This window comes from Sprattus sprattus (assembly GCF_963457725.1).
Source record: "Sprattus sprattus genome assembly, chromosome: 3".
Lineage (NCBI taxonomy): Eukaryota > Metazoa > Chordata > Actinopteri > Clupeiformes > Clupeidae > Sprattus > Sprattus sprattus.
In genome coordinates this window covers 41702563-41729918 of record NC_137922.1, presented here as the reverse complement: position 1 = coordinate 41729918, position 27356 = coordinate 41702563, and the positions used below count along the sequence as shown (strand labels likewise).

The 27356-nt window shown below is 43.9% G+C and overlaps 1 protein-coding gene across 1 annotated transcript in view; it reads left to right on the top strand.

The window, feature by feature from the left end:
* dnah9 (dynein, axonemal, heavy chain 9) overlaps positions 1–27356 on the top strand; it is a gene marked incomplete at both ends in the record, with an annotated part of 112113 nt that overhangs the window by 10704 nt on the left and 74053 nt on the right. Inside the window, 21 exons of the mRNA XM_080833769.1 lie at positions 635–890; positions 1623–1864; positions 4860–4995; positions 5100–5296; positions 5912–6336; positions 6777–6999; positions 7266–7432; positions 7740–8610; positions 8987–9117; positions 9833–9959; positions 10606–10758; positions 12420–12545; positions 13466–13705; positions 14102–14262; positions 15638–15794; positions 18680–18784; positions 21611–21768; positions 22959–23097; positions 24199–24486; positions 26578–26788; positions 27167–27294. Of these exons, the coding sequence (XP_080689895.1) occupies positions 635–890; positions 1623–1864; positions 4860–4995; positions 5100–5296; positions 5912–6336; positions 6777–6999; positions 7266–7432; positions 7740–8610; positions 8987–9117; positions 9833–9959; positions 10606–10758; positions 12420–12545; positions 13466–13705; positions 14102–14262; positions 15638–15794; positions 18680–18784; positions 21611–21768; positions 22959–23097; positions 24199–24486; positions 26578–26788; positions 27167–27294 (4641 nt within the window). The remainder of the gene's footprint in view (positions 1–634; positions 891–1622; positions 1865–4859; positions 4996–5099; positions 5297–5911; positions 6337–6776; positions 7000–7265; positions 7433–7739; positions 8611–8986; positions 9118–9832; positions 9960–10605; positions 10759–12419; positions 12546–13465; positions 13706–14101; positions 14263–15637; positions 15795–18679; positions 18785–21610; positions 21769–22958; positions 23098–24198; positions 24487–26577; positions 26789–27166; positions 27295–27356) is intronic.

Genomic DNA, 27356 nt, shown 5'->3' with positions numbered 1-27356 from the left:
AATCCAATAAAAAAAACTCTGAAATGTGATCAAGAGGAAGATGGATGGTCACAAGCCATGAAAAGAAGCCGAGCTGCTTGAATTCTTGCGCCAGGAGTAGCATAAAGTCACCCAACGGCAATGTGAAAGACTGGTGGAGAGCATGCCAAGACACATGAAAGATGTGATTTTAAATCAAGGTTATTCCAGATCTGAAGACACTGCATCTTTTTTGCTATTTTGACCAATTGTCATTTTTCTGCAAATAAATGATCTAAATGACAATATTTTTATTTGAAATTGGGTAGGAATGTTGCCAGTAGGTTATATAATAAAACTAAAATGTACATTTTACTTTAACACATACCAATAAATAGTAAAACCAGAGAAACTGATAATTTTGAAGTGGTCTCTTAATTTTTTCCGCGGCTGTATATACTACAATCCATTATGTTGGTATGCTACAACTACAAAGCTGCCCTGTATGCTACTGTGTACTGCTATTGAAACTATAGCAGTTTTCTTAACTGATCTAAGCAGTAGCAGCAGTTACCTAGTGAACAACTCCACCTGACAAATGCCTATCCCTTATGCCCATAGTATTGATTAAGTGAAGTGTTAGTGGCTCATTAGTGTCGCTGTCTATGGCCTGCAGCTGGTGTCCGTGCTGAGAGAGGTGAAGTACTTGGAGGCCAGGCAGGCCGAGGTGATCCCTGACATGGCTGTTGAGATCTACTCCAGGAAGGAGCTCATGTGGCAGTACGTGGCAAACCTGGAGCTGACGGCTGGCTGGTACAACAAGGTGATGCGCTCTGTGCTGGAGGTAGAGTTCCCACTGATCCGGAATCAGTTGAGGGACATAGACGTTCAGGTGAAGGAGGCAGAAGAGTCCATGAACTGGAATTGCAAGGGTAAGGGATGTGTCTGGTGTGTGAATGTATGTGTGTGTGTTGATTTATTTTGTGTGTGTGTGTTGATTTACTATGTGTCTGTGTGTCTCTGTGTGATTTATTGTGTGTGTGTGTGTGTGTGTGTGTATGTCTGTGAGTTGATTTAATTTGTGTGTTTCATGACGTACAGTGGCAGATGTTCAATCACTGATGCCATCCACAGAACAGTTTGTTGTCTCGTAGCCGGGCTAGGCTCATAATTACCTCAACAACTGTTCTGTCAGGCTCCATATTGAGGAAGGCCATTACCCTTGGAAAATAATCATAAAACCTTATAGTCTTTAGACGTATACAATTCCAAAGATTTCCTCCATTCAGTGGAAAGCTCTGGAATTGCATCATGTGCTTTTTGGCAGCTGAAAAAGTATGAGTATTATGGCAGCAAAAGAATTCTTGAAAGAATCTTGAGGTATTGAAAGAGTTGCAAGAGTTTCACATTGCAATTCATCTGCTGTATTTTCTGAACAGTGCCACCTCAAAATGTTATTTGAATTTTAACCTTAAAATCATATGCAACTTCACATATTATGTAGACAAATTAAAATCAAATATGACCACTAGCCTATTAGCAGATATCAGGCTAATCCCATTTGTAAGGGAACCAAACTACCTTTGAAGAGGCATACTACATAATAGTCCTCATCATGTGATGCAGCCCTCACTTGCTTCCTCCATGCCTGCAAACCCAAACAGGGATCTGGGATTACATCCAGAGAGTGCGAGACACGGTGCGTGAGCTGGAGAGCAGCCTGCAGAGAACCAAAGACAACGTGGATGAGATCCAAGCTGTCATGAAGACCTGGGTGACCCCCATCTTTGAGAGGAAAGAGGGCAAGAAGGACAGCCTTCTGAACCTAGAGGACAGGACAGAGCGCCTGGAGAAATGTTATGGACACATACGAGACTCTGGAGTCAAAATCCACGCACTGGTCCAGGTAACTCCAAAGGGGTTTTGCTGTGAGGGCAAATTTGTCCTGTGGATGAATAAGAATTTAGTCCGTTGACTAATTAAGCAATATAGAACGAGTGGGAGTGGGGTAGGTAAGGGATAATCCCACGGGTGGTGTTCGGCCGTAGCCATCGAGGCCGAAGGCCGAGTGGCGTAGGCAACAACACCCGTGGGATTATCCCTTACCTACCCCACTCCCACGAGTGCTATATTGCTTTTATAAAACAATTCTACTGTCAACAAATTAACATTTCAACACAAAGTTATTGATTAAAAATGTTTTATTTCGCCATTGTTTCTCCGCAACAAAGAAATAGTTCCATTGTCAACGTCTTGGTTTGGAATTTTAAAAACTTTGAATTAACGGTTATATCAATGCGAATGTTTCATCAAGGAGTGATTTATTTTAAGCTGTGAAAAGTCCCGTAACTGTAGGTATGTTGACGAATAACCTATTGCATGGAACGTCTCTCGTCCAATCAGAAACAGCTAGATTACGCGCTAGAACCCAATTGTTTTATAAGTTTGATTATAACACGGGTAGATGGAATTATAACACGGGTAGATGGAATCCACCATTCTGAGAGTGAGTTCCGGGGTGTGCCTTAATCAACGATATAGTAACTGTACGACCTGTTTTCATCTACCTGAGCGTTCCATATCAGTGCACACTCAAAAAGAAATTTCTAACCAAGATGGCGGCGTGTTGTGGGGAATGTGTCATGTGAATTAAGCTATCTACACGACTTTTTATATGTGTACATTGACTCGGTTAGTTGTTTCTGTGCTACACGAATGTTGCAGAGTATTGTAAGTCTTTACTGAAAGTCTCGAATATTATTTGTAGGTGACTGCTAGCGCTTAGACCAAAACTCCATTGGAACAGATAGTAGCTAGCTAGCTAGCCTCGCTAACGTAGCTCTCACACGCGAGTTAGTGGCGATATCCAAATCAATATAAACAAATATTAACAAAGTTGAAAGTGTTCCATTGTAGTTTTTGTTATTTTAATGGCAACTTTATAAAATGAGCAATGTGAATGAACTAAATGGTGCGAGATCAATGCCGATCTCCTAGCTAATCATCAACAAACTTTTTGTGCTAGGCTAACAGACGTGAAGTTCCCAATGCTATTTGTCTGTTGCATAGCAACAGCCACACAAAGGGGGACTATTTTCTCTTGGCTACTGAAATGCCATTCACAACGTTTACTGTCTACAACTTTTTTTGTGCTGAAAGGCAGCTTACTGTTTATATTTTAATTGTACTTAATATTTATAAAGTCCGCTGTGCGTCGGGCCTAACAATTCCCTCGAACAAGTACATTATTGATGATACAGTACTGCCTCTCGAACCTTATTGCTTAATTAAAACGCTACTTTATTGAATCTCTGCTATATGGGCCATTCTACCGAATTGGTGCAAAGTCAGGTCGGAAATATTTTTAATTTTTTTATGTTTTATTCCCAAAACTTTGTCCGTATGTATATTGTACCATATTTAAAGTACACAAATCTAGTAAAAGAACAGTCAATTTTTATATTGTATTTTCAGAATGTGTTGGAATGTTTTTCCTCTTCCAAATATTGTCACTACCGAAACATCACATTTACTATAGTAAAAAAGTATTATTATTGGCCTGTTCAGATTGTGTTTCCTTCCCTTCTCTGAAGAGTATTTTTACAAATATTTCTTGAAGGTTTTAACAATGAAATCCACAAAAATGAAATTTTTTACCAAATTTTCAAGTTCAATTTATACAAATCATCAAAATCTGCAAAAAAAGTGCAATATTTCTTTGTAAAATGTAAAATACTGATCAGATTGATTCCAGAGTTGTTGATTGATGAACATTAATCCAATACATTAATCCAATCAGTATCATAATATTTTAGTTGATTACTCAATATACTTAATTTTTTACAAAACATCCAGTGTTTCGGTAGTGCTGCACTGTTTCGGTAGTGACTCCACTGTTGGATGGATGTTCATTTCTCTCCCAAAATCTTCCAAAAGGTGCTCTGGGCCGCCCCTTTAGTCCACACAACACATTTATTTAAAAATCATTGGATTAAACTACTTACCATTTCAATATGTCACTACCGAAATCATCAGGTCACTACCATATGTTTTGGTTGTGACTGTTTCGGTAGTGACAATTCTAGCTAACTTTAAGCATAAATAAAGAATTCTAGCAAGCACACGGCTTGCAAACAAATCTTTGAAGAGGTGTACACACATACAAACATAAGATTTTGCATGAAACCCCAAAAGGTTTACTTAATTGAAGAAAACATGGGTTTGGGTAGTGACAATTCTTAAGGTTACACGTCGGTTTTCAGACTTTGGAACACATTTATATAAAAACTATGGGATTTAGCTACTTACCGTTCAACCATGAGGGACAGGGATGCAGTGTCACTGTATGGTCAAAAATGCAGGGTCGTGGCTAAAACACAGGCTCAGCCAATGGACTAAAACTCTTGTGTTTCGGTAGTGACATGAAAACTGGGGACATGATTTTTTGAGTATAGTTTATTCATTTAAAAATGAAACCCACAATAAATCTAAATATTCCAAGTTCTGTTTGAACCCAATCATGAAGATCTTTGAAATAAGATCATTGAGAAAAATCTAAAACAATTGAAAAGTGTTATTTACAAGCATTGAAATTCAGATGTCAGGGTTGGGGACAGCTACTTCCCAATAGAAAGTACCCTATAAATGATAATTTTGTATATATTTAGCTTATCACTATCTCCTTTAATGCATTGGGTTTATATAGACCATAACATTTTCTTAGTAAATAAATATCTATGCCTAAATACCTAATTGTTTTGTAAATAGTTTTTATTGTTGAGGGACTGCATATTACACGAATTCGGTAGAATGGCCCATATAGATTATAATCAGACAAATGCATGTGTAATATAAGTATGGACAAACTAATGATGCTTGTATGCTATTATTGTTCTTTTTAGAAAAATCTGGAGCTTTTCAAAGCCAGCCCTGCCTCTCCACAGTGGAGGGCCTATGTGGACTACATCGATGAAATGGTCATTGACGGTTTCTTCAACAGCATTGAGAGTTCCCTCAAGTTCTTCCTGGATAACACTGGTATGTTCTTCCTGTCTCCAACCCAACAAAACAGAAGTGCAAATTGTAAAAAATCATAAATCATTCTCTCTCTGAACGGGGTTGTCTATCTCTATTACCTCCAGACCAAAGAGCTGGACTGGCTCCCCTGTTCGAAGCCCAGTTGGACCTTCAGCCGCCCGACATGGTCTTCCGCCCCTCCCTTGAGTTCGGGGCCGCAGACGGCTTCTACGACCTAGTAGAGGGCCTCGTCAATGACGTGTACCGGGTTGCCTCCCTGGTGCCTCGTCTGGCTGAGCACAGCGCCTTCCCACATTACCAGGTGCAACAATGCTCTCTGCCAGGGCACAATCAGACAGAGCAGGCCCTTTTGTTTGGAGTGGATGTATTTAAGTCTGATCACTTGGTCGCTTTGGAATTTGGACATCTGACGTCAACGTCTCCAAAGTTCGTTGGTGATTTTAGCGCTGAAAACTCTGCCTATGACACTCGATATCCCCATTGATATCCCCACAAACCCATACATGGGAGTTTTCTTTTTTTAGTCATACACAGGAAAAGATTTTAAAAACCATCAGTGTCTGAATGATGCATTGCTTAATTATCCAAACATCAATTCAAATATCAAACATCTCATATTACTATGGCATGCCACAGGTTATCCAGGGTAAGGGGTGGGAGGGTTGGGGGGTTACCTGTGGGAGGACGGGGTGAGAACAGATGATAAAGGGTGATAGCAGGAAGGGGGCTATCTGGAGGGATGGTGTTCAGATGCTTATGGTTCAGGTCAGTGAGACAGACAGAGGTGTGTTACAGAATCAGATGATGCACAATAGCATTAGAATAGTTACAGTATATTTGGTTCTCTCAGTCCCCCATATGAGCCTTTCTATGCTCACCCTTACGGAGAAGCCCTGTTTTCTTTCTTTCTCTGCAGGCAGACATGGAGGACATGGCCGACCTGGCAGACATGCGGCAGCTTCTGACTGAGCGTGTGCAGACGGTGACAGCGAAGTGTTGTGATCTACGCGATGCCTACGAGCGATACGCCTACCTGTATGTGGACGACCGCAAGGAGTTCATGCGGCAGTTCCTGCTCTACGGCCACGTGCTCACCAGCGAGGAGATCGAGGCGCATGCCGAGGACGGTGTGCCAGAGGCGCCACCGGCGTTGGACAGCTTCCGCGAGCAGGTGAACCAGTACGAACGTGTTTACGAGGAGTTGCAGCAGCTGGAGCCCGTGCACGTGGTCCATGGTTGGATGCGGTTGGACGCCCGTGCCTTCAAGAGTGCCCTGCTCAACGTGGTCAAGAAGTGGAGCCTCATGTTCAAGCAGCACCTCATTGACCATGTCACAAACAGGTAGTGTGAAACTACAACTCATTCAGGTACAGAGAAGCACTTGACAATGACCAGAATGGTCTTTTAAAGTGCTGGAAAATGTTGATGTTAATGCATTTCTTTTACCATCACCAGTATTGTTGTTGTTGTTGTTGATCGCCTTCTCCCTCAGTGGATCATAGGCCATTGATAGAGAGTTTCCACTAGATTTGGTATCCAGTTGTTCCCGATATTTCAGTAATCTAGTAGAATCCACCGAACGAGGGATTGGCCCACCCAGCTTCACCAGTTTTGTGGTCTGTGGTAAAAGACAATGAAAGATGAGTTCCAAATGATGGGTGGACACAGACACAATAACATGCACATGATACAAAGGAAGTGTTGTACTGTTGTACCTGTACTGTCATAATTTAAAATATTAGTTTTCGTGTTTTAACCAATCAATCTCCTTTTGCTGTTAGTCTGTCGGACCTGGAAAACTTCATTCAAGCTGCGAAGACTGGGCTTGGCAAGAATATGGTGGAGGGTGACTACGGTGGCCTGGTGGAGGTCATGGGTCATCTGCTGGCGGTGAAGGAGAGGCAGAGCAGCACGGACGAGATGTTCGAACCACTGCAGCACACCATTGACCTCCTGAAGACGTATGAACAGGAGCTCCCAGAGGTGGTCTACAAACAACTAGAGGTACTATAAGATGGCTTTCCTGCTTTGCTTCAATATGTGAAACACTGTCCACATACAACAAGAGATTTATTTTCTTGTGGAAATTCACTGTACACCAAAATACCACATATACTGATATCATACAAACACTAAAACTTTGAATTAATTAGATTTTAATGTAACATAGCTTCTAAAACATCACTGCATCTGCTATGTACATCTCCAGTCATCCTTTTCTTCTTCTAAAATATGCATCTTATCAACATCTTACCAACATCCCTGTCCAGGAGCTGCCGGAGAAGTGGACCAACCTGAAGAAGCAGGCTGTCGTGGTGAAGCAGCAGGTGGCTCCCCTGCAGGCCAATGAGGTGGCCTGCCTGCGCCGCAAGTGCACCTCCTTCGACGTGGAGCAGCACGCCTTCAGAGAGGACTTCCGCAAGAATGCACCTTTCAGGTACAGACAATACTTTTGTATAATACATATGTGTATTTAAATATTATCTATCTATATAGTCCTCAGAGAGTGGACAGATGGATAGATAGACAGAGTAATGTATGTTATTAATATAGAGATGTTCTTAGGTGTGTTTTTCAGGGCTCATGTGTATATCATAAGAACATATCCATTTGTGTTATCTGCACAATATCTTCATTTTTACAATGTGGGACTGAAAGATAAGCCTGTGTGAAGCATACCAACTGCTCATGACATAAATGCATTATTGGATATATTTTAAGTCTCCTTCTGAAACCTTTCACAGATTTGACTCAGAGAGTCCCCATCAGATGTTGGACACAGCCCACAGGCAGATCCTGGAGAAGGAGTCCACCATGGCCACGCTGGTGGATTCGGCCAGCCTCTTCGAGGTGAACATCTCCGACTACAAGCAGCTTCGCCAGTGCCGCCGAGAGGTGGTCCTGCTCAAGGAGCTGTGGGACCTCGTCTCCGTGGTCCAGTCCAGCCTGGACGCCTGGCGGACAACCCGCTGGAGGGACATCAACGTGGACGACATGGACCTGGAGTGCAAGCGTCTGAGCAAAGAGCTGCGTGGCCTGGACAAGGAGGCCCGCGCATGGGACGCCTTCCTGGGGCTAGACTCCACGCTGAAGAACACACTGACATCCCTTCGAGCCGTGGCCGAGCTCCAGAATCCAGCCATCCGGCCTCGCCACTGGCACCAGCTGATGGCCGCCACGGGCGTCCGCTTCGCCATGGACGAGGGCACCACGCTGGCCGACCTGCTACGGCTGGAGCTGCACCGCTTCGAGGACGAGGTCCACGGCATCGTGGACCGGGCGGTGAAGGAGATGGCCATGGAGAAGGTGCTGACGGAGCTGGACTCCACCTGGACAGGCCTGGTGTTCGCCTATGAGACGCACCCACGCACCAACGTGCCCCTGGTCAAGTCGGACGAGGAACTGATCGAGACGCTGGAGGACAATCAGGTGCAGCTGCAGAACATGCTCACGTCCAAGCACATCGCGCACTTCCTGGAGGAGGTGTCATCCTGGCAACGGCGCCTCTCCACCGCCGATGCCGTCATCTCCATCTGGTTCGAGGTGCAGAGGACCTGGTCACACCTGGAAAGCATCTTCATTGGTTCAGTGGACATCCGCTCACAGCTGCCCGAGGTTAGAGAAGGAAATATTACAATGTTTAAAATGTAATAATCTGACAGAGCTGACAATGAGCTGTCTGTTAAATGTCTCGAAACAGAACCATCAAACAGACCACCATTGGATCTAGTAAAACGAAATATAGCACTTGAAGCCATGTTTGAGAGAATAAATCAGCCGGTTCTTTTAGTAAGATGCAGTTCTTATGCTTTAATCACAAGTGAAATTATCCAGTCATGCCTCTAGCCTATAGCACTATACATATCACATTAATGCTGTACATGCAGTTAAAGTGTCGCTAAACACAGATGTTTGTTAATTAAAATCAGTGGAATTCTCTCCGTTGGGGAACTAAGGCTGCATGGTGATTTGCCTTCGATTTTCTCTTTAGGACTCCAATCGCTTTCAGGGTATCGACACAGATTTCAAACAACTGGCAAATGAGACTCACAAAACGCCTAATATCATAGAGGCCACCAACAAACCAGGACTGTACAATAAACTGGAGGACATTCAGGGCAGGTGGGTTACTTTGTTTTTTTTCAAGGGGGTTTAGTATGGTGTCCCGAATTCCACTGCACTGTGGGTAAACATTGCATGTGGGCTGCTTGAATAAGTGGGTCTTATCTCACAGTTTCGGTCCCCAGAGCTGACTCTCATAGCGAAATGCATATTTCCTGTTTTGCGTTGTTGTTTACACCCACGAGAACTAACTGGCCCACAACCACAAACACAAACATATGCCCACCCACACACACATACACACACACATGTACGCACACACGCACACATACACACACACACAAACACCCGCACACACACACACACACACACATGCACGCGCGCACGCACGCACGCACGCACGCATGCACGCACACACGCACGCACGCACGCACGCACTCACTCACGCACGCACTCACGCACGCACACACACATACTCAAACGCACACACGTACTCACGCACGCACATACTCACACGTACTCACACACCAACACACGCACACACACGTGCACACACACGTACTCACACACACACACACAAACACACACACACATACACACGCACACACATGTACAGATTTTCCAGGTGCATTTCATTTTGCTACTTGGATCCGTGTGTGTGTGTGTCTGTGCACATGTGTATGTGTGTGTGTGTGTGTGTGTGTGTGTGTGTGTGTGCGTGTGTGCGTGTGTGTGTGCATGTTCTCATAATGGCCTGTGTCTCTTTGTATCACAGACTGGCCTTGTGTGAGAAGGCCTTGGCCGAGTATCTGGACACCAAGCGGCTGGCCTTCCCCCGCTTCTACTTCATCTCCTCCGCAGATCTGCTGGACATTCTGTCCAACGGCACAGACCCCCACCAGGTACTGCACACATACGCCAACAGCCATTAGTGAAGCACTGGATCAGACAGAAATGCCTTCTCCAACTCAGCACGAGTCTTTTACCTAAACTGTTACTCAACCCGCTCCTCATAAGGCAACTGTACTATACTTTACTTTCGTTTCAATGACATGATTGAATGTCAGTGTGATTTAATGAAATCAGATGTGCTGTCTAGTCTGTTTACCATGGAAACCAATATTTTGCTTCTGAGTTATACCCCTGATATGAACGCCATAAAATACAATGGCAGCTCTCCAATATATCATATTTTATATTAAGACCACTGGTGGTCAGAATAGTTTCTTTCGTAAGACATTAGACAGGCAAAGAACCCTTGTCTACATCTTAATCACTCCATCCTCTTAAGATTAATAATACATGTTACACTGTGTTAAATGTACATATTTATGATTCACTTTTTTGGACACGTCTCCTGTCCTGTATTCTTTGGTGGCCACTAGGGGGTAGTGTTGCTTTCTGTTTGCAATTTATTGCATCAGTCTGTAACGTTATGTGTGTATAACCGCATTCAGTTTAAGGGCACATAACTACAGTAAATGAGCAATGGATAAATAGGTAAAGGAAACTTTTAACTTATTTTGTTTAAACTCATCTGCTTCTCAGGTCCAAAGGCACCTGGCCAAACTTTTTGACAACGTAGCCAAGTTGAAGTTTGACGCTATCTCCGAGGGGGAGCCCTCCAAGACGGCCCTAGGAATGTTCAGCAAGGAGGACGAGTGCGTGCCTTTCAGCCAGCCTTGTGACTGCACCGGCCAGGTACCTCCATCCAGCTCCTATCATCCTCAGCCGCAGGCTACATACTTGAACTGTCCATCACCCCCTATGCTATGGCCTGTCAGCGCCCAGCTTCTCCCTGAAACAAGCGATTGTGGTTTTGTTTTGTTTGAGTTTTTTCCCCCATTCCAGCTCAGCAGAACACAATATACTACAAAGCACAGGGGCCTCTTCATTTATAAACTAACCATCTCCACAGTATAGAACACCCCCTTGGAATTGAAATGAGATTTTCTTTACTGCAGCCAAGCAGTGAGAACTCCTCCGGATTACAACACCTCTTTAGCCAGCCACCACTGAACAACGCTTCTTCAGTCTAATCAGTGAAATCAGAGTGTTGCTCAGGCCCAAAACGCAAGCTTCCATTCCTCTTGTTCCCTCGACGGCACAAGATTTTGGCAGTGGAAGCGTGTGTTGCGGGGAGGTTTTTAGCGCAAAGTTGTTTGGAGCAGTTAATTAGTCAGGCTGTAATTGGCCCTCACTGTATTACTGTTGAGATAATGCTACAGGCTGCAAATACAGTTTTTACGTTCCAATGTGTTCCTACAGATAATATCCCCTTTTTTCAACACTGCTGAGGCAATTCCTTTGAGAACTATTAAGACTTACTGTGACTACTTCTTTCCTTGCTAGACCTAATATTTCACTTTTGTACATCAATACCTCTTTAATATACACTGCACAGGAATTATAGAACTAAACGTTGGTTTTGTAGATGATCATGGGCTTATTCATAACTTTTAATAGTTTCTACACAGCGGACTCATATGAGATAATTTTAATAGTTTAACTTTTATATTATCATTAGTGTGATCACAGCACTGTTCTTATTAGTCTTGTTCTTATAAGTGTGATGGCATCTTTTTATTAGGTGCTGCTGCTGCTCCTAGCACTTTCGAGATACCAACACCTCCAACTCTAATACATCTATCCGGATCGTGTGTAATGCTCTTGTTTGCAGTGCAGTTATGAAATTGCATTTGTCTCTCACTTGTTTTGGTTTGTAATCAGTAAAGTCACAACCCACAAGCTCAAACACATGAGGTGGAGCTAGCATCGAGCAGACGTTTTGTTTTGTGTGTGTGTGTGTGCGTGTTTGTGTGTGTGTGTGTGTGTGTGTGTGTATGGTTGGGGTGGAGTCAGGCATAACAGAGGGTACAGGGCCTATACACACACCACACTAATATCAGCTGTGCTTTTCAAACACAAAAGATGACCATTTCACCTAGATCTCGATAAGGTTCATAGCAAACAATGAATGACGACCATCAACTCATTGAACATTGACATTTTTCATTGGCGAGTGTCTGCTGCCTATGTGATCCAGAATGTCAGTGACTCATTGGCGTCTGTGTGCATTCATTAATTCCCATCTAAACATAGTCTGAAGAACGCTTATAGGATAACTTTTCCCTTTGCTTTCCTCTTTGCACTGCCGTGCATATGGATTTGATTTTGGCCTATTTCGATAATGAAAACCGATTGCGACAATGATACTTTTCCTGATTACTTTTGTCTGTGTGTGTTGGTTTCTGGGGGCTCCAGGTCCTGTAAAGCTCCTTGAAAAACAATGTTAATTATTTGTGACGCTGTGTAACTACATGATATGGAAATCGACATGAAACTGGATTATCTGTTGGAAGGTTGAGGTGTGGCTGAACCGCCTACTTGACACCATGCGAGCCACCGTGCGCCACGAGATGACCGAGGCGGTGGTGGCCTATGAGGATAAACCCAGGGAGCAGTGGCTGTTTGACTATCCCGCTCAGGTATGAAGCAGTCCCCAAGCATTTCTGCCACTCACTCACTCTCCAGGCAAGCCCCAGTAATCCTGTTTCTAGCTCTATTCTGAAGTGCTAAACCCAGTGTGCATCTGCTGTGTGCTTTTGGTTTACTTATCCATACCTTGAGAGTTTGAGGTGAGTGTGTGAGTGTGTGAGTGTGTGAGTGTGTGAGAGTGTGTATGTGTGAGAGTGTGAGAGTGTGTATGTGTGAGTGTCCGTGTTCCGTGTGCCCGTGGTCCGTGTGTGTGTGTGTCCGTTTGTCCGTGTGTGTGTGTGTGTGAGAGTGTGTGTGTGTGTGTGTGTGTGTGTGTGTGTGTGTGTGTGTCTTTGTGTCTGTGTGTCTGTCTGTGCATGTTTGTGTATGTATGTCTACAACAGCTTGTATCTGCACAGAATGTGTGTCTGGCAATATGCTTGTGTTGTATGTTTTTTGATAAATATACTAGTGTGTGTGTGTGTGTGTGTGTGTGTGTGTGTGTGTGTGTGTGTGTGTGTGTGTGCGCGCGCATATATCTCTATCTGTGTGTAAAGCAGAAGCTGTTTATGTCCTACGTAAGAGAATAAATGTCTCCTATGCAGGATATTTACACTGAAATCGAAATCCATTAGTGAATCCACCATCTGTTACAACTAAGAAAAATTAAGTGTGTGTGTGTGCTGGTAATAGACACCATGTGGTGTATATACCACACACCAAACTCACAAGACTTGCATCAGTAATAGAACTAGCAACTCAATTCAATTTTATTTGACTTATACCTTCCAAACTGGTTAGATTGCAGCACCCAAGATTGCAAACTGAAGCCGCATGAGGATCAGTACAACACAGGCCATGTTACAAGGTTTCACACAAACCCATATATTTGCACCACATCTTTTTCTGTTATTCATGTTTCCGCCTTCAGGTGGCTCTCACCTGCACCCAAATCTGGTGGACTATGGACGTAGGCATGGTGTTCGCCCGTCTCGAGGAGGGCTATGAGAATGCCATGAAGGAGTACTACAAGAAGCAGGTGGGCCAGCTCAACGCCCTCATCGCCTTGCTCATCGGGCAGCTCACGCCAGGCGACCGGCAGAAGGTCATGACCATCTGCACTATAGACGTCCACGCCAGGGACGTGGTGGCTAAGATCATCGCTCAGAAGGTAGGTGACCCACTGATCTGGATTTATGTAGGTTTGCTTGATGTCCGCAGTTGGCCATGCAAAGACTGTGAAGTACAAAACATAGTCTGGTTAAACACATATCTTACTGTCATTACCATATGGTATCTTCTTATGGCTGTTCTTTCTTGTGATCGGCGTGAATCATAAAAAATGAAACATTTGCATAGTCATTATCATATTTAAGACACTGTGTAAATTCTTACGTTATTAAATCCCATCTGGCATCACTGACATTTCATAGCTTTTCAGGCTGGGGTATGAATTGCCCGCACTCCCACTAGCATTACACAAAAGCCAACATTACACAAAAGCCAATTTGGCATTTGGCATCATGTTTTGAGTCAGTCAGGTGTTGTCTTGTGTTGTGAACCCTAGGTGGAGAACTCCCAGGCCTTTGTGTGGCTGTCCCAGCTGAGGCACCGCTGGGATGACAGGGAGAAGCACTGCTACGCCAACATCTGTGACGCCCAGTTCCTCTACTCCTACGAGTACCTTGGCAACACGCCTCGCCTGGTCATCACCCCATTGACAGACAGGTCAGTGTGGTTTTCTGTGGCATGTTTTTTTGTTTTTTTAATTTTGGATAAGGTGAAGTTTTGACTTTCTTAGAATTCGTTCCGACTTGACAGACCTGGTGCAAAGCCCCTCATTAAAAGTTAAGGTGCCATTAAAATCCATATGTGCTGAACAGAGAGGCGGCAGGTGCCAAGACTCTCTGGCAAGCTGTTTATATTTAAAAAAAATAAATAACCCCCCCACCCCCTCCCAAACTCCCCAACTGACCGAGGGGCTTTGAAGCCGAAACAAAGCAGGAGCAATCTGCTTTGATGGATAAATCAATGTCCACACAGCTCTCCGAGCATATGGTCAGCCGCCTTCCCTTTTCTGTTGTCGGAGGCTGACCATGTCATCGCTCTGGCTCCTCTCCAGACGTGCAGCAGAAAGAGTTTTTCCGAATGTTTATAAAAAACGAGAAGACACGCCAATGAAACAGGTGGGCCCAGGTGGGCTTCTTTGAAAGTCTGATGAATTCTCTTTTTCTCTGTAGTTAACTGATAAGTAATGAGGCTAGTCAGTCAGTCCAGCCATTCGGCGCCTCACCTGGTGTAATCAAAGTAGTCTTTGAAAAATGTCATTTTTTTTTTGCCTGATTACAGAAGTCTGCTTCTGAGGCTTTAAACACTGCAAAACGAAAATTCTTTCATCTTTTTAAGTGACCCTCAGAATTATCAGGTTTACCTAAACCAGCATGTCCTACACCCTTGGTCTTTTGGTGCAGCATTTTTCAGTACCTCTCTTGTTTATATGTGATACCATCACTGTCCCCACTCGCTGTTTTCTACGTTGGGTATGTATTTGTGTAAGACAGTGTGTCTACCTGCCTTACTCTTTGTATTTGTGTGTGTGTGTGTGTGTGTGTGTGTGTGTGTGTGTGTGTGTGTGTGTGCCACATTTACGTGCGTTCACATATGGTCAGAGACAGGCAGCAGGAAAAGTTAACAAACAAATAGCCAACACATTACACACGATATGCCTTAATAAAATGTGCATATGTATTTGTGTAAGTCAGTGTGTCTACCTGCCTTACTCTTTGTATTTTTGTGTGTGTGTGTGTGTGTGTGTGTGTGTGTGTGTGTGTGTGCCACATTTACGTGCGTTCACATATGGTCAGAGACAGGCAGCAGGAAAAGTTAACAAACAAATAGCCAACACATTACACACGATATGCCTTAATAAAACGTGCATATGTATTTGTGTGCAACAGTGTGTCTACCTGCCTTACTCTTTGTGATTTTGTGTGTGCGTGGGTGTGCATGTGTGTTTGAATGCTTGGGTGTGTGTATATATGCGCGTGCTCATTGGATGGCGCTGACTATTGTGTCTTGTGTGTCTGTGTTATCGGGCCTGCAGGTGCTACATAACTCTGACCCAGTCCCTCCATCTCACCATGAGCGGGGCCCCAGCTGGGCCGGCCGGCACCGGGAAGACGGAGACCACCAAGGACCTGGGTCGGGCGCTCGGCATCATGGTCTATGTATTCAACTGCTCAGAGCAGATGGACTACAAGGTTGGGCATTTCAGTAAATTACTAACTTAGATATGTATGGGAAGCAAACACGTTTAATACGAACTTGAAATGAGGAAAAGCCGCATCACCCAGTCCTCTGCGATATTATCTATTACATTTCTAATTCTGATAAAAACCCTGACGGGAAACAGATGGATTAAAATTCACAGCAGTGACATTCAGCGTTTCATCCTTTATCATTTTGTAATGGTAGTTTAAATACAAAATAAAACCGTTAAAAGCTAAACGTAGGATTAATAGTGGCTATAACTCTGGGTTGCTGGATGACTTTCTTTTTCTTTGAACACATTAAGCAGTACAACATTACACTGCCCGAGGCAATATCTGTGGCAACCAAACCCTTACAACCTGCAGTCCCATCTCCAGTCAGTCACACATTTACGCTTCAAACGGTAATGAGATAATAATATCATTACACCCTATTATAGGAGACCAGCATTGTTCTTTCAGTGGCTAAGTAGCTTATACAGAAGTCCTAGCCAAGGAAACTGATCCTTTCCTAACTGCCAGTCAAGACACAGGACACACACAGGTACACAAGCACACCACTCTGATCGACACGAAACGGAAGTTACAGGGACATCCTAGTGTATCGCAGTGGTACACTGCAGCGTAAGCTTTTCTCTGCACTGCCAGAAAAAAAAAAAAAAAAAAAACCCAACTTGGCCCATCTCCAAGCGCGCCTGCGATCCCCACCACGGCCCTGCACACACACTCTCACTTTAGTTCGCTCGCTTTCGTTTTCTCCAGCTGTCAGTCATCGCGCGAGCCGCGTATTAAGCTGTGTGAAGCCTGCCCCGGTACCAAGCACCCCCCCCCCCCCCCCCCTCCACCCCCAACCCTTTGCAGTGTGGACGACAGATTAGTTAGGCTCTGGTGGTTCTGCTTATTTACCTCCCAAGCCATGTCTGCCAACTCCTTGCTATTCCTCCCTGCTGTCTTGTCTTTCAGTTTATTTATTTAGAAGTGGAGGGGGCTGGGGGGGGCAGAGAGAGAGAAGGAAATAAAAGAGGTGTATAATACAGTGGTCAATAGAGACGCAACAGTAATCTCCTCATCCGGCTTGTACCTGAGCACTGATCCAGCAGCATCATTAGGCGGTGTGGCACTTCACTGCGGCAGAGAGAAATGAAGAGAGAGGGAGGCAGAAAAGAGATGAAGAGAGAGATAGCGAGGGAGGGATGCAAGGGGAATGAGGAGGGAGAGTAGGAGTAGTTGTGGAAAGCTTCAGTGTGTATGCCCGCTCACACAATCAACTCCGAACACGCACAATACACACAACTCAAACTGTCTCTCTCACACACACACACACACATGCACACACACACCCACAGACACACATACACACGCACCCCCACACACACATACACCAAATACACACAGCACACATTCACACAGACACACCATTTATGCACACTCTATATAATTTGTGAATTCATGCAATGCCTTCGCTCACTGATGCCTCTGGCACAAGAACATGAACAGTGAAGCCTGCGTTTTAACTGAGATCACAGAAGGTGTTTGACTGTGGGCACAGACCCAAGCAGAAATGCATAGATGAGCAGAGGAGCCGGGATCTGCCAGAGAATAATAGAAAATCCCATCTTCATTTTCCCCAAAGTAGCAGGGAGGACCTGTCATGTGCAGTTGACCTACATGGATTATAATGAAGGTCCAGGTCGAGGTTATACAGTTTGTATTCGTTAAGCAATTATGAAAAGGCCTTAGGAGAAAAATGTCTGTTGCTAAGATGTGAAAGATAGGCAGTATGGGCTCAATACTGCACTGGTTATACACACTCAAGTATCCTAATCCATCGTGAAACATCAATCTCATTGGCAACTCAAAGATTTTTTTGTACATGCACTGAATTGGCTGGAAATATGATCGTATGTTTGCCAAATGTCCTCAAATTGTCCACATTCAGGTTATGTTATGGCTTGCTAGTCTGTGCAACAAACTACTGTGAAATAGTCTGGGTTTGAAACATGACATTTCAGACGTCATAAACTGCTTCCATCTCTGCATCTATGTCCACACACTCATTAGTCTTGTTTGAATTACTGACTGAAGGTGATATTGTGTAGACATGAAACAGGTATCAAATGAAAGAGCGGACGTTATGATTCCTAATGACACTACTAACCTTCTTATGGAACAAAGCTGGTAGGAGTTATCATGTTTCAAATTCAGCAAAGTTGCAATCATTGGTCATTGTAATCCTGTTTTTAATCTGCAGCGAAGGTATAAACCATATACGTATACTGTTTTACACATATTTTTTCAAATAGGCAATTATAGTGTGTCCCTCCATCATCATTGTTCTGATATCATCAGATTACAGACTTACAGTCTTCTCTATAAATATCTGAAAAGATATCCTTCCTGATATCAATATGCTTTGAGATACATGGTTTGTCCTTGATATGAAGGCTAATTTAAAACTTAAACAAGTAATACCATATCAAAAAATGGCAGATCTGGATAGCCCTGACTGTACTAAAAATATCATTATCTCATATGTATGCCTATCTCTTCTATTGGCCAAAATAGAAGTTTAGATGTAAAGGTAGTGAAATGATGCAATGAAAGCAGCTAAGTCTCTTAAAGTTAAGAGGTAAGTGTTGCCATGATGTACAGCACTAGGGCTGTATAGGGCTGATACCATGTGTGTCAATCACCTGAAGGTTTCTTCTGAAAATTCCAACTGGGAGCATGACTCATTACTTTCTGTGTTCTCCTTCCCCTTCCCTGACACTCTCTCCCTCTCTATCTCTCTCCATTCATCACCCCCCCCCCCCCCCCGCCCCGCCCCCCCCCCCTCCTCTCCCTCTCTGCTCCTCTCTCTCTTCTCTCGTTCTCAGTCCTGTGGTAACATCTACAAAGGGCTGGCGCAGACAGGCGCTTGGGGCTGCTTTGACGAGTTTAACCGGATATCTGTGGAGGTGCTGTCTGTGGTGGCGGTACAGGTGAGGCTGAGAGGGCAGCTGCTGATAAGGGGGCAACAGCTCCATGTGCCCGCAGAGCTGAAATGCCATTGTCACAGGGTGGAAATCTGTGTATGAAAACAGACACACACACACACACACACACACACACACACACACACACACACACACACACGCACACAAGCAGACACACAGAAAGAGAGCAACAGACAGAGACAGAGTGAGAGAGTGGAAGAAAGGGAGTTCACAGCTTAATATGGCAAAAAATATGGATGTTTTCAAAAACAAGAAGATGGCACCGTACAGTTCACGGAAGTTGGAAAACTATAGTTTAGACGTGGAACTTTCGATCTAAACAACATTTCATCAACAACTTTTTGCCTGGACCCTTAATTTAATCAGGAATCATTTTCAAAACCCCAGATTGCAATAAACGCCCAACATTGCCAAACTGAAGGGAAATGGTAGAGCTGCTTACCCGTGACTCACTAATGCATGCACTTAATGAATCGTTGAATCAGTGAATCTCAGTGAACAGATGTTTGAATTATTTCTCCCAAGTACCACAAACATCTAATACTGTCCTAGTGAAAAAAGGTTTGTTCTGTACAAGCCTTTATGTGTCTGAGCGCTCCCCATGTTAGAATTCATATCATCAACAAGCCCCGTTTCATTTGGTGTTAATACCATCGTATGTCGTATCTACATAATAAGGGTCATGCTGGAGCTGCTTACGAGAAGCTGCTCTGCAATGCAACAGATTTCGCTATCCCCTGTAGCGTAGCGTCTATGACTCACTCCTCAGATGGTGAACGTCACTTAGAGTAGATCGTTTAATGTTGACAGGAGTCTATAAAAAAAGGGTGTGGATCTTGTGCTGTACTTTGCGAAAAGTGTAATCTAAGTCAGTCGCACCGCGCCTCCAGCCAGGAAGACGTAATGATGTTGGTGATGGCACTGATGATTATGATGATGAAATGCCCTGGGGGGGGGGTGTTATATTTTTTTGCTGTATCTCTTCCTCTGACAGGATAAATGTTTATCTTTTGGACTGGCTTTTGCACATACACATCTTCTGCCTGACTGCATACTCGCCTGACACAACAGAGCTCTCTCTGGTCCCCCCTCTCTCTCTCTCTCTCTCTCTGTCTCTCTCTCTCTCTCTCTCTCTCTCTCTCTCTCTCTCTCTCTCTCTCTGTCACTCTCTATTCCTCTTTCTTCCTATCTCTCTTCTTTGGTTGGCATGAAGAGACCCAAAGCCCAGAATAATAATAATATATAAAAAAAAAACAAAGGACCCTTTAGCAGTCAAACGCTTTTCCTTTGGCGTCAGGGTGCCGTACGGACTGAGCCTCACCCCTCCTTTTGTAGTGTTGCCTGGAAAGCAGCAAAAACTTTGAAACCAAACTAACAAAGCCCTGTCAGAACTGTTCTTAGGCAAAGTTTCGCAAAGATCTGCTCTACTTGTCTTTTGGAAAAAGAAAAGAAGAATAGAGACCAAGCGTCTGCTGAAAAACCGCTTGCTAATCCATTTTCATTTGACGGAGCGTCCCACGTGATGATAGGGATGCAGTCCGTTGGAATGTTTTGGCTAAACACAGGTAGGATCAATTTTCCATTAGGTTAAGCAAAGCCCCCAACAGAAGGGACTTCAGACGTATCAATATTGAGACAAATTAGCTGTCTAACACTGTCTTGCTGAACACCCCTCTCTACCTCTGCAGACAAAATGGAAGTGTAATCAAAGTTGAGATCCACTGCAAAGCATGGAACGATTTATGCATTATAACCCTCCACAAAAAGCAAATGTGTGCAGTTATGGGGGCTAATATTTAACAACAGTTTCCTCTCCCACAACAGTTTTGTCTTCCCCATCTCCCTCTCAGACTCTTGTTCCTCTGGTAGCTGTGTGATGGACTAATCCTATGCGGATTCTTCGGCCATGAAGTTCAACACCCTTTTGCCGTAGAAGAGCTGCTATGCTTAAAGAAACGATGTAAAATTCATGGGGTGCTGCGGTTGTAGCCCCAGACTCCCGAGTTCACTGCAGGACAGAGCGAGATAGTCAAGCCTCATATCTTATGCCTATCAGCTTCGAGCAACTAGCCTGTCTCCAGTATGTAAGACGTGGTATGCCTCTGCAGTTTATCTTGCACGGGACTAGCTCTGAAGTGGAAGAGAATGCTGGTGGCACAGAGTGTATTTGCATTATTTATTTATTTTTAATGCCATGCACTGAATTTGTTTTAATAACCTGAGCTGTACAATAGCTTATCTTTCCTCTGTGAGGTTTGCAGTGGGCCTTGGGCTCTCCGGTACGGAAACGCATAGACTCGTCCCAGGGTGCGAGCAGCTCCTGCTTCCTCCTGCCCACTGACAGCAGGGGGGGGTGGGGGGGGAGGAGGCATTCAAGCGTGGCTGTGCTTTTCAGACCCCACAAAGGAAGCGAGGAAGTCCTGTAACTGGCCGTAGCATTTATGAAAAGAAGAAAAAAGATTGTCATCTTCACACTTCACACTGCTCTAGCTATCATCCCAGACAGGGAGTTCAGTGATTCCGAAATGAATATATATTTTAACGTTAACCATGAATTATTCATTGTGGTTATTAGACGTAGCGCATTAACATTAATAGAGGTTATCTGTCACCTAGCTTTATTATGTATTTTATACATACAATTGTACTTCTATTGAATTTCACTGAATATATAATACCAGTGGTTCATTAATATGTACATTAAGAATGAATAGCGTTGAAACCATGTGTGGTTAAGTTATTTAAGCAGGCCAAGAGTTAAACTGGCATCGGTTGCATTGACAGCTGTGATGTATGCATTTACCCCACCAGGTCAAAAGCATCCAGGATGCCATAAGGGACAAAAAAAAGCGCTTCAACTTTATGGGCGAGGAGGTGAACCTGTTCCCCTCGGTGGGGATCTTCATCACCATGAACCCCGGCTACGCGGGAAGAACCGAGCTGCCAGAGAACCTCAAGGCCCTTTTTCGGTGAGAGATACACGCATGCACGCAAACACTCACACACACACGCGCACACACGCAAGCAAACACACACAGGCTGCTGTGTTGCAGTTGTCTGTATAGGACTTCAGATAGGGCTGTTGAGTGCTGGAGTACCATCTCAGGCAACCCACTGTAATTCCACTGCCGCTGCCGATATTATTCCAACTGTCCAAACAGGTCCCCACTCCATCACCCGCTATGGCAACGTCTCTCTCTCTCTCTCTCTCTCTCCCACTCATGCTACTGCTATAGCCATTACATCCACAACCACTTTTGCAACTAGTACTGCTACAATGACCATCATTCTTATTTAAATGTATGATTGTTTTAGTATGCAAGCTCCAGTAATGTCTGAGATATTACTGCATAACATGTCTGACGGTAATTTACTGTATGTTATACAGCAATATCTATGTTAGTACTGTGGCTTCAGTTAGATGTGAAATCAGCCAATATCATAATATTGATATAATTATACATACAGTATGTGTAGTATTTTACAGTGCCTTCCATGATGCATATTAATGAATGTATTGTTATTGTATTGTTAAGGTATCTACATTTGAGTAATGATGCATGCTATGGCGAAACCAATGTGTAGTTTGTTTTATTGGCGTAAAAAGTCAAGCGTACTTTATGGTAATTACCCAGGAATAGATGTTCAATTGACTTTCTAATAGCCAGACAACTCAATATTAACTAAGCTGCTCTGAATGATGTGTCTTGAACATCTGTTTTTGTTGTGGCCTTATATTTGAGTCATTTGTTGGGCCTAATAAGCTAATCTTTTTGACTAGGATTTTTTCCAGTCCTTAATGTAGTTCTTAGATGAAGATCCTTTTCTTAAAACATACAGTTAGAAAAGTCGTAGAACAGGTGTACATCAAAAATGTTTAAAGTACAACTATAGTGAAATATATAGCTATGCTGTTTGTATTAGAATTCAACATTAACACTGAAATATTGAATTACATTGATGTACTGTACGTCCATATGAGAAAAGTAACTTTTACATGTTGTATGTTGTGATCAACCATAGTCTTCAATGTTCAAACATTGTGTGTCCTTTACCTTAGTTTTCGTGTTCAGTTTGATATTTACAATCTTTTTCTACTTGTGAGATTTTGCTCTCTGTGGTGCTGTTTATGACCGTCTGGATGTGTCCTCCCCCTCAGGCCCTGTGCCATGGTGGTGCCGGACTTCGAGCTCATCTGTGAGATCATGCTGGTGGCGGAGGGCTTCATCGAGGCGCGCCTCCTGGCCAGGAAATTCATCACGCTCTACCAGCTCTGCAAGGAGTTGCTGTCCAAACAGGTCCCCACTCCATCACCCGCTATGGCAACGTCTCTCTCTCTCTCTCTCTCTCTCTCTCTCTCTCTCTCTCTCTCTCTCTCTCTCTCTCTCCTGCTTGCTCGCTCGTGCTTGTCAGAAGCTAATGGCAAATGCAGGCCAACATTTCCATTTAATCGCTCCAGTTCTTTCCACAGCATTGTTTGAAAAAGGTTTTTAATTGAGCATCAGAACATTAAATAATCTTAATGGCTGACGTCTAGCTCTAGTGGTCTAGACCAGTTGCAGGAGTAATGGCCACTCCAGCCATTCCAGTTATGACAGATGGTGGAGGTGTTTGCTTGTCTCAACAGTAATGTTTGAGCGCAGGGTTATGAAAGATAATGATTAGTTTGTTGAGGTGGACCTCTTTGCCAGGTCTTTTCAAATGTAATATAACCTTGGAATATCTTAGTCAGATTAAAATCATATTTTAGTGTGGATGAAGTGTAGTGCCCTTGCACACTGAATGTTAACATACTGGTCCAAATGGATCTTAAGCATCTTGAAATTATGTAATCCTAAGCGGTAATGGACATTCGCACATTTTAAAAAGGTAACCGCTCAGTTAAGTTATTACACACATACTATTTTATCCAACAGATCTGATGTGCATAACACAAGTATATCTATGCCCGCTGGTGATGAAAAGCATGGTTGTTTTGGTTGTTTTTGGTGCACAATAAGACAAGTTTGAGGGAAAAGAATACTTATAAAATATAAATGGCACAAATCAAATTTGGCAAAGGGTGCCTTGGAGGCAATATTGTGCAGCTTGACGAAATACATTAACGTGTTTGTGTGTGTGTGCATGCATTGATCAGTGCAGATTTTTTGTTAAAATGCGGTTTTCATGTGCATTCTTATGCCAAATCCCATAAATCAGTTATGCACATACAGTATTACTGTGATACAGACATGCTGCCATTTTAAGAAAAAAGAACAGTAAGAGAGAGAATGCAGTTTTATGCATGGTTTTTAAGTATAATGTTTTATTACACTGGGCTTCAAAATCTACCATATGCCATATATCGAGCTTCTCTTTTTCATTCTAGAACTTTCTCTGTATCCCTGTGTGTGCCACAGGACCACTATGACTGGGGATTGCGGGCCATCAAGTCTGTCCTGGTGGTGGCCGGCTCCCTGAAGCGGAGTGACCCCAGCCGGGCCGAGGACCAGGTCCTCATGCGGGCGCTGCGAGACTTCAACGTGCCCAAGATCGTGACGGACGACATGCCCGTCTTCATGGGCCTCATTATCGACTTGTTCCCGGCACTCGACGTCCCCCGCAAACGGGACCTGGACTTTGAGAAGTTTGTGAAGCAGTCGGTACTAGACCTCAAACTGCAGGCTGAGGACAACTTTGTGCTCAAGGTGAGCAGTAGTAAAGAAAATAGCAACAACAACAACCACTACTACTTCCACTGCTGTTACCACAATACTTAAACTATCGCTTGTACTAATGCTAATACTAACACTAATACTAATACCAGTTCTGATAAATGGTGGTTCGCTTTTCAGGAGGGTGAGGTTTTTTTTTAACTCACAGCTATCCATATATGGTCAGCAAATCAATCAATATATCCTCCTTACTAACTTTTCAGAGTACTGTAATGAATCCTGATCATGATCCGCATACCAACCATAAATCTCTTGAGCGTGTTGCGTGCAAGTCAGCGTGATTAAGCGGTTAAATATTTGCTTTTAGCTGTAATTGCTCTTTTAAATAACGTACAGCAGCCCATAATGGATGTGTGCCATTTGCGAGAGAAGTATTTTTCGACTGATTTGAGGTTATTAAATTAAGAATTAATCCACGGTGCCTTAACACTACTGAGTGACAACAGAAGCAGCTGGTATTTGGAAACCCCACATGAAACCTCAATGGCAAGCTGGCACAAGTCTATGGTGCCAGCCTTGTATTTCGCACAAACATTTGACTGGCGTAATGGCATTTAAAATGCCCCTCTCAAGCCTTTTATCCGCTGCTAGATGTGAACCCCGTAGCCCCCCGACATGGGGCTGATTTATGATTCCGAAAGAGGCGCGTGCAGATTTCTTGTTGAGTTGCATTAGGGAGTAATTGACAGGCAGCACGTAGCATAGCGACACACACACACACACACACACACACACACACAGAGCCCTCTGCCTGTGGGATACATCAGAGACCTACTCCCGAAGAGTCTCCCAAATAACTCGCCGGAATGATGAGCTGGACCGTGATGGATCTGGCAATCAGGCCACCTCTACACCACCCCTTTTATTTTCCTGCACATCACCTTCCTGTCCTAGCAGTAAACCTTCTGTTTCATTTTGACAGTAAGACATACATTAGGGTCAGGTATGTGCACACTCAGATCTGTTGGGCAAATATAACAAAGGCCAGAATCGCGTCGTAATAGTGCCTTTGGTGCCAGATGCGGACCCTAATTTGTAAGCCACCGGGGCACGATTTAGATATCGGCTGGAGCCAGGGGAAATAAGTGCAATCTCGGGCAGGTCAAGGAAGCATGAAAACAACATAATAACACTCCATCAACGCTGACAGCATTTCTGGGAAGCTATTTAACCCCTGCCACTGTCTGCAGGATGGAGAACAGCACAGTCTCCAAAACTCCAACTGAGAGCAGGGGAGGGGAGGTGAGGTGAAAGTCGTCACTGCAAACACAGTTTGAATCACCTCAAACTTTTTCCCCGGTACGATAACGCTCCTCTGTCTCCAGTGATTGTGGATGAGTAGCCTTAAAAGTCCAAAAAGCAGCCATGCTAACCGCCTAGATCCAACATTAGCCTCAACCCCCTGGTAGGCAGTGCATCAAAGGGATGGCCAACCATGCTTTCGAGATGCCAGTCTCTGTGAAGAAAGCTGCGGGGAGCCTCGTCGATGCCATGGATTGATTACGCCATCAGCATGAAGGACAAAGGGGATTTGTCGGGTTCATTCGGGTTGTTTCTCCCACAGATCTTAATGGCCGCTAAAGTCCGATTGAGTTTTTTTCAAGAAAGAGCCAACAGTGTGCAATTACTCGACACACAGGGCTCCAGTCCAAGCCTTAATCGGACAATGAGAATGAGCCGCATGGTGTAGCACTATCAGACGCTAAATGATGAGAGAGAGTAGGCACGATTTGGTGGGACTGGAATGTGTTCGCTCATTTTTTTCAAAGTAAATATCATCTGTAGCAGATGTATTCCCAGTAGTGCATGTTGTGAGTGTTCCATTTTTTCTAGGTTTGTTTCTGACACGCTCTCTTTCTGTTTGTCTCTCTCTTTTTCTGTTTGTCTTTCTCTTTCTGTCTCTTTTTTTTCGGCCCCTCTCCTTCTCTCTTCCTTTCCCTGTATTTCTTTCTCCTCTCTTTGATTTTTTCTCTCTCTTCCTCTCTCTCTCTCTCTCTCTCTCTCTCTCTTTAATGCTCTCTCTCTCACTCTCTCTCTCTCTCTCTCTCTCTCTCTGTCTCTCAGGTGGTGCAGCTTGAGGAGCTCCTGGCGGTCCGCCACTCCGTGTTTGTGGTAGGCAACGCTGGCACGGGGAAGTCGCAGGTGTTGAGGTCCCTGAACAAGACCTACCACAACATGAAGCGCCGGCCGGTCTGGGCGGACCTCAACCCCAAAGCTGTCACCAACGACGAGCTGTTTGGCATCATCAACCCGGCCACTCGGGAGTGGAAAGACGGTGAGGCCTGGCAGGGTGATTGGGTAATAATGATGATGGAAACTGGCAGTACAAGAAACGCTGGAGATGGTTTGTGTGGTTGAAAAGAGCTTACAGAAACTGATATGAGGTAATGTAACAAAACAAGTTTTGGAGACAAAATCATATTTCGGAATGTTCTAGGGGGAGGGAAGGCACTTTACAGTTGAGCAGCCAGAAAGATATTTTAGAAGCAAAAAAGGGAATTGCAGCACTTTCCTCAACTTTCCCTGTAAATCTTTTAATAGTTTTTAATGTGCTCAAATGCCTTAAAATGTCTCCGAACATCATTTGTAACTAGGCTGCCGCTTGCTTTTCATTCAGCGGATTTTCACTCTCACAAGCTGTCTTTTCTCAAAGGTCTCTTCTCTAATATCATGCGTGAATTGGCCAATATCACCCACAATGGGCCGAAGTGGATTGTGTTGGATGGAGATATCGATCCAATGTGGATTGAGTCTTTGAACACGGTCATGGATGATAACAAGGTGAATCGTGGAGATTGATTATCAATAAGCTCACTGTTATATAATTACATCAAACTGTCCAT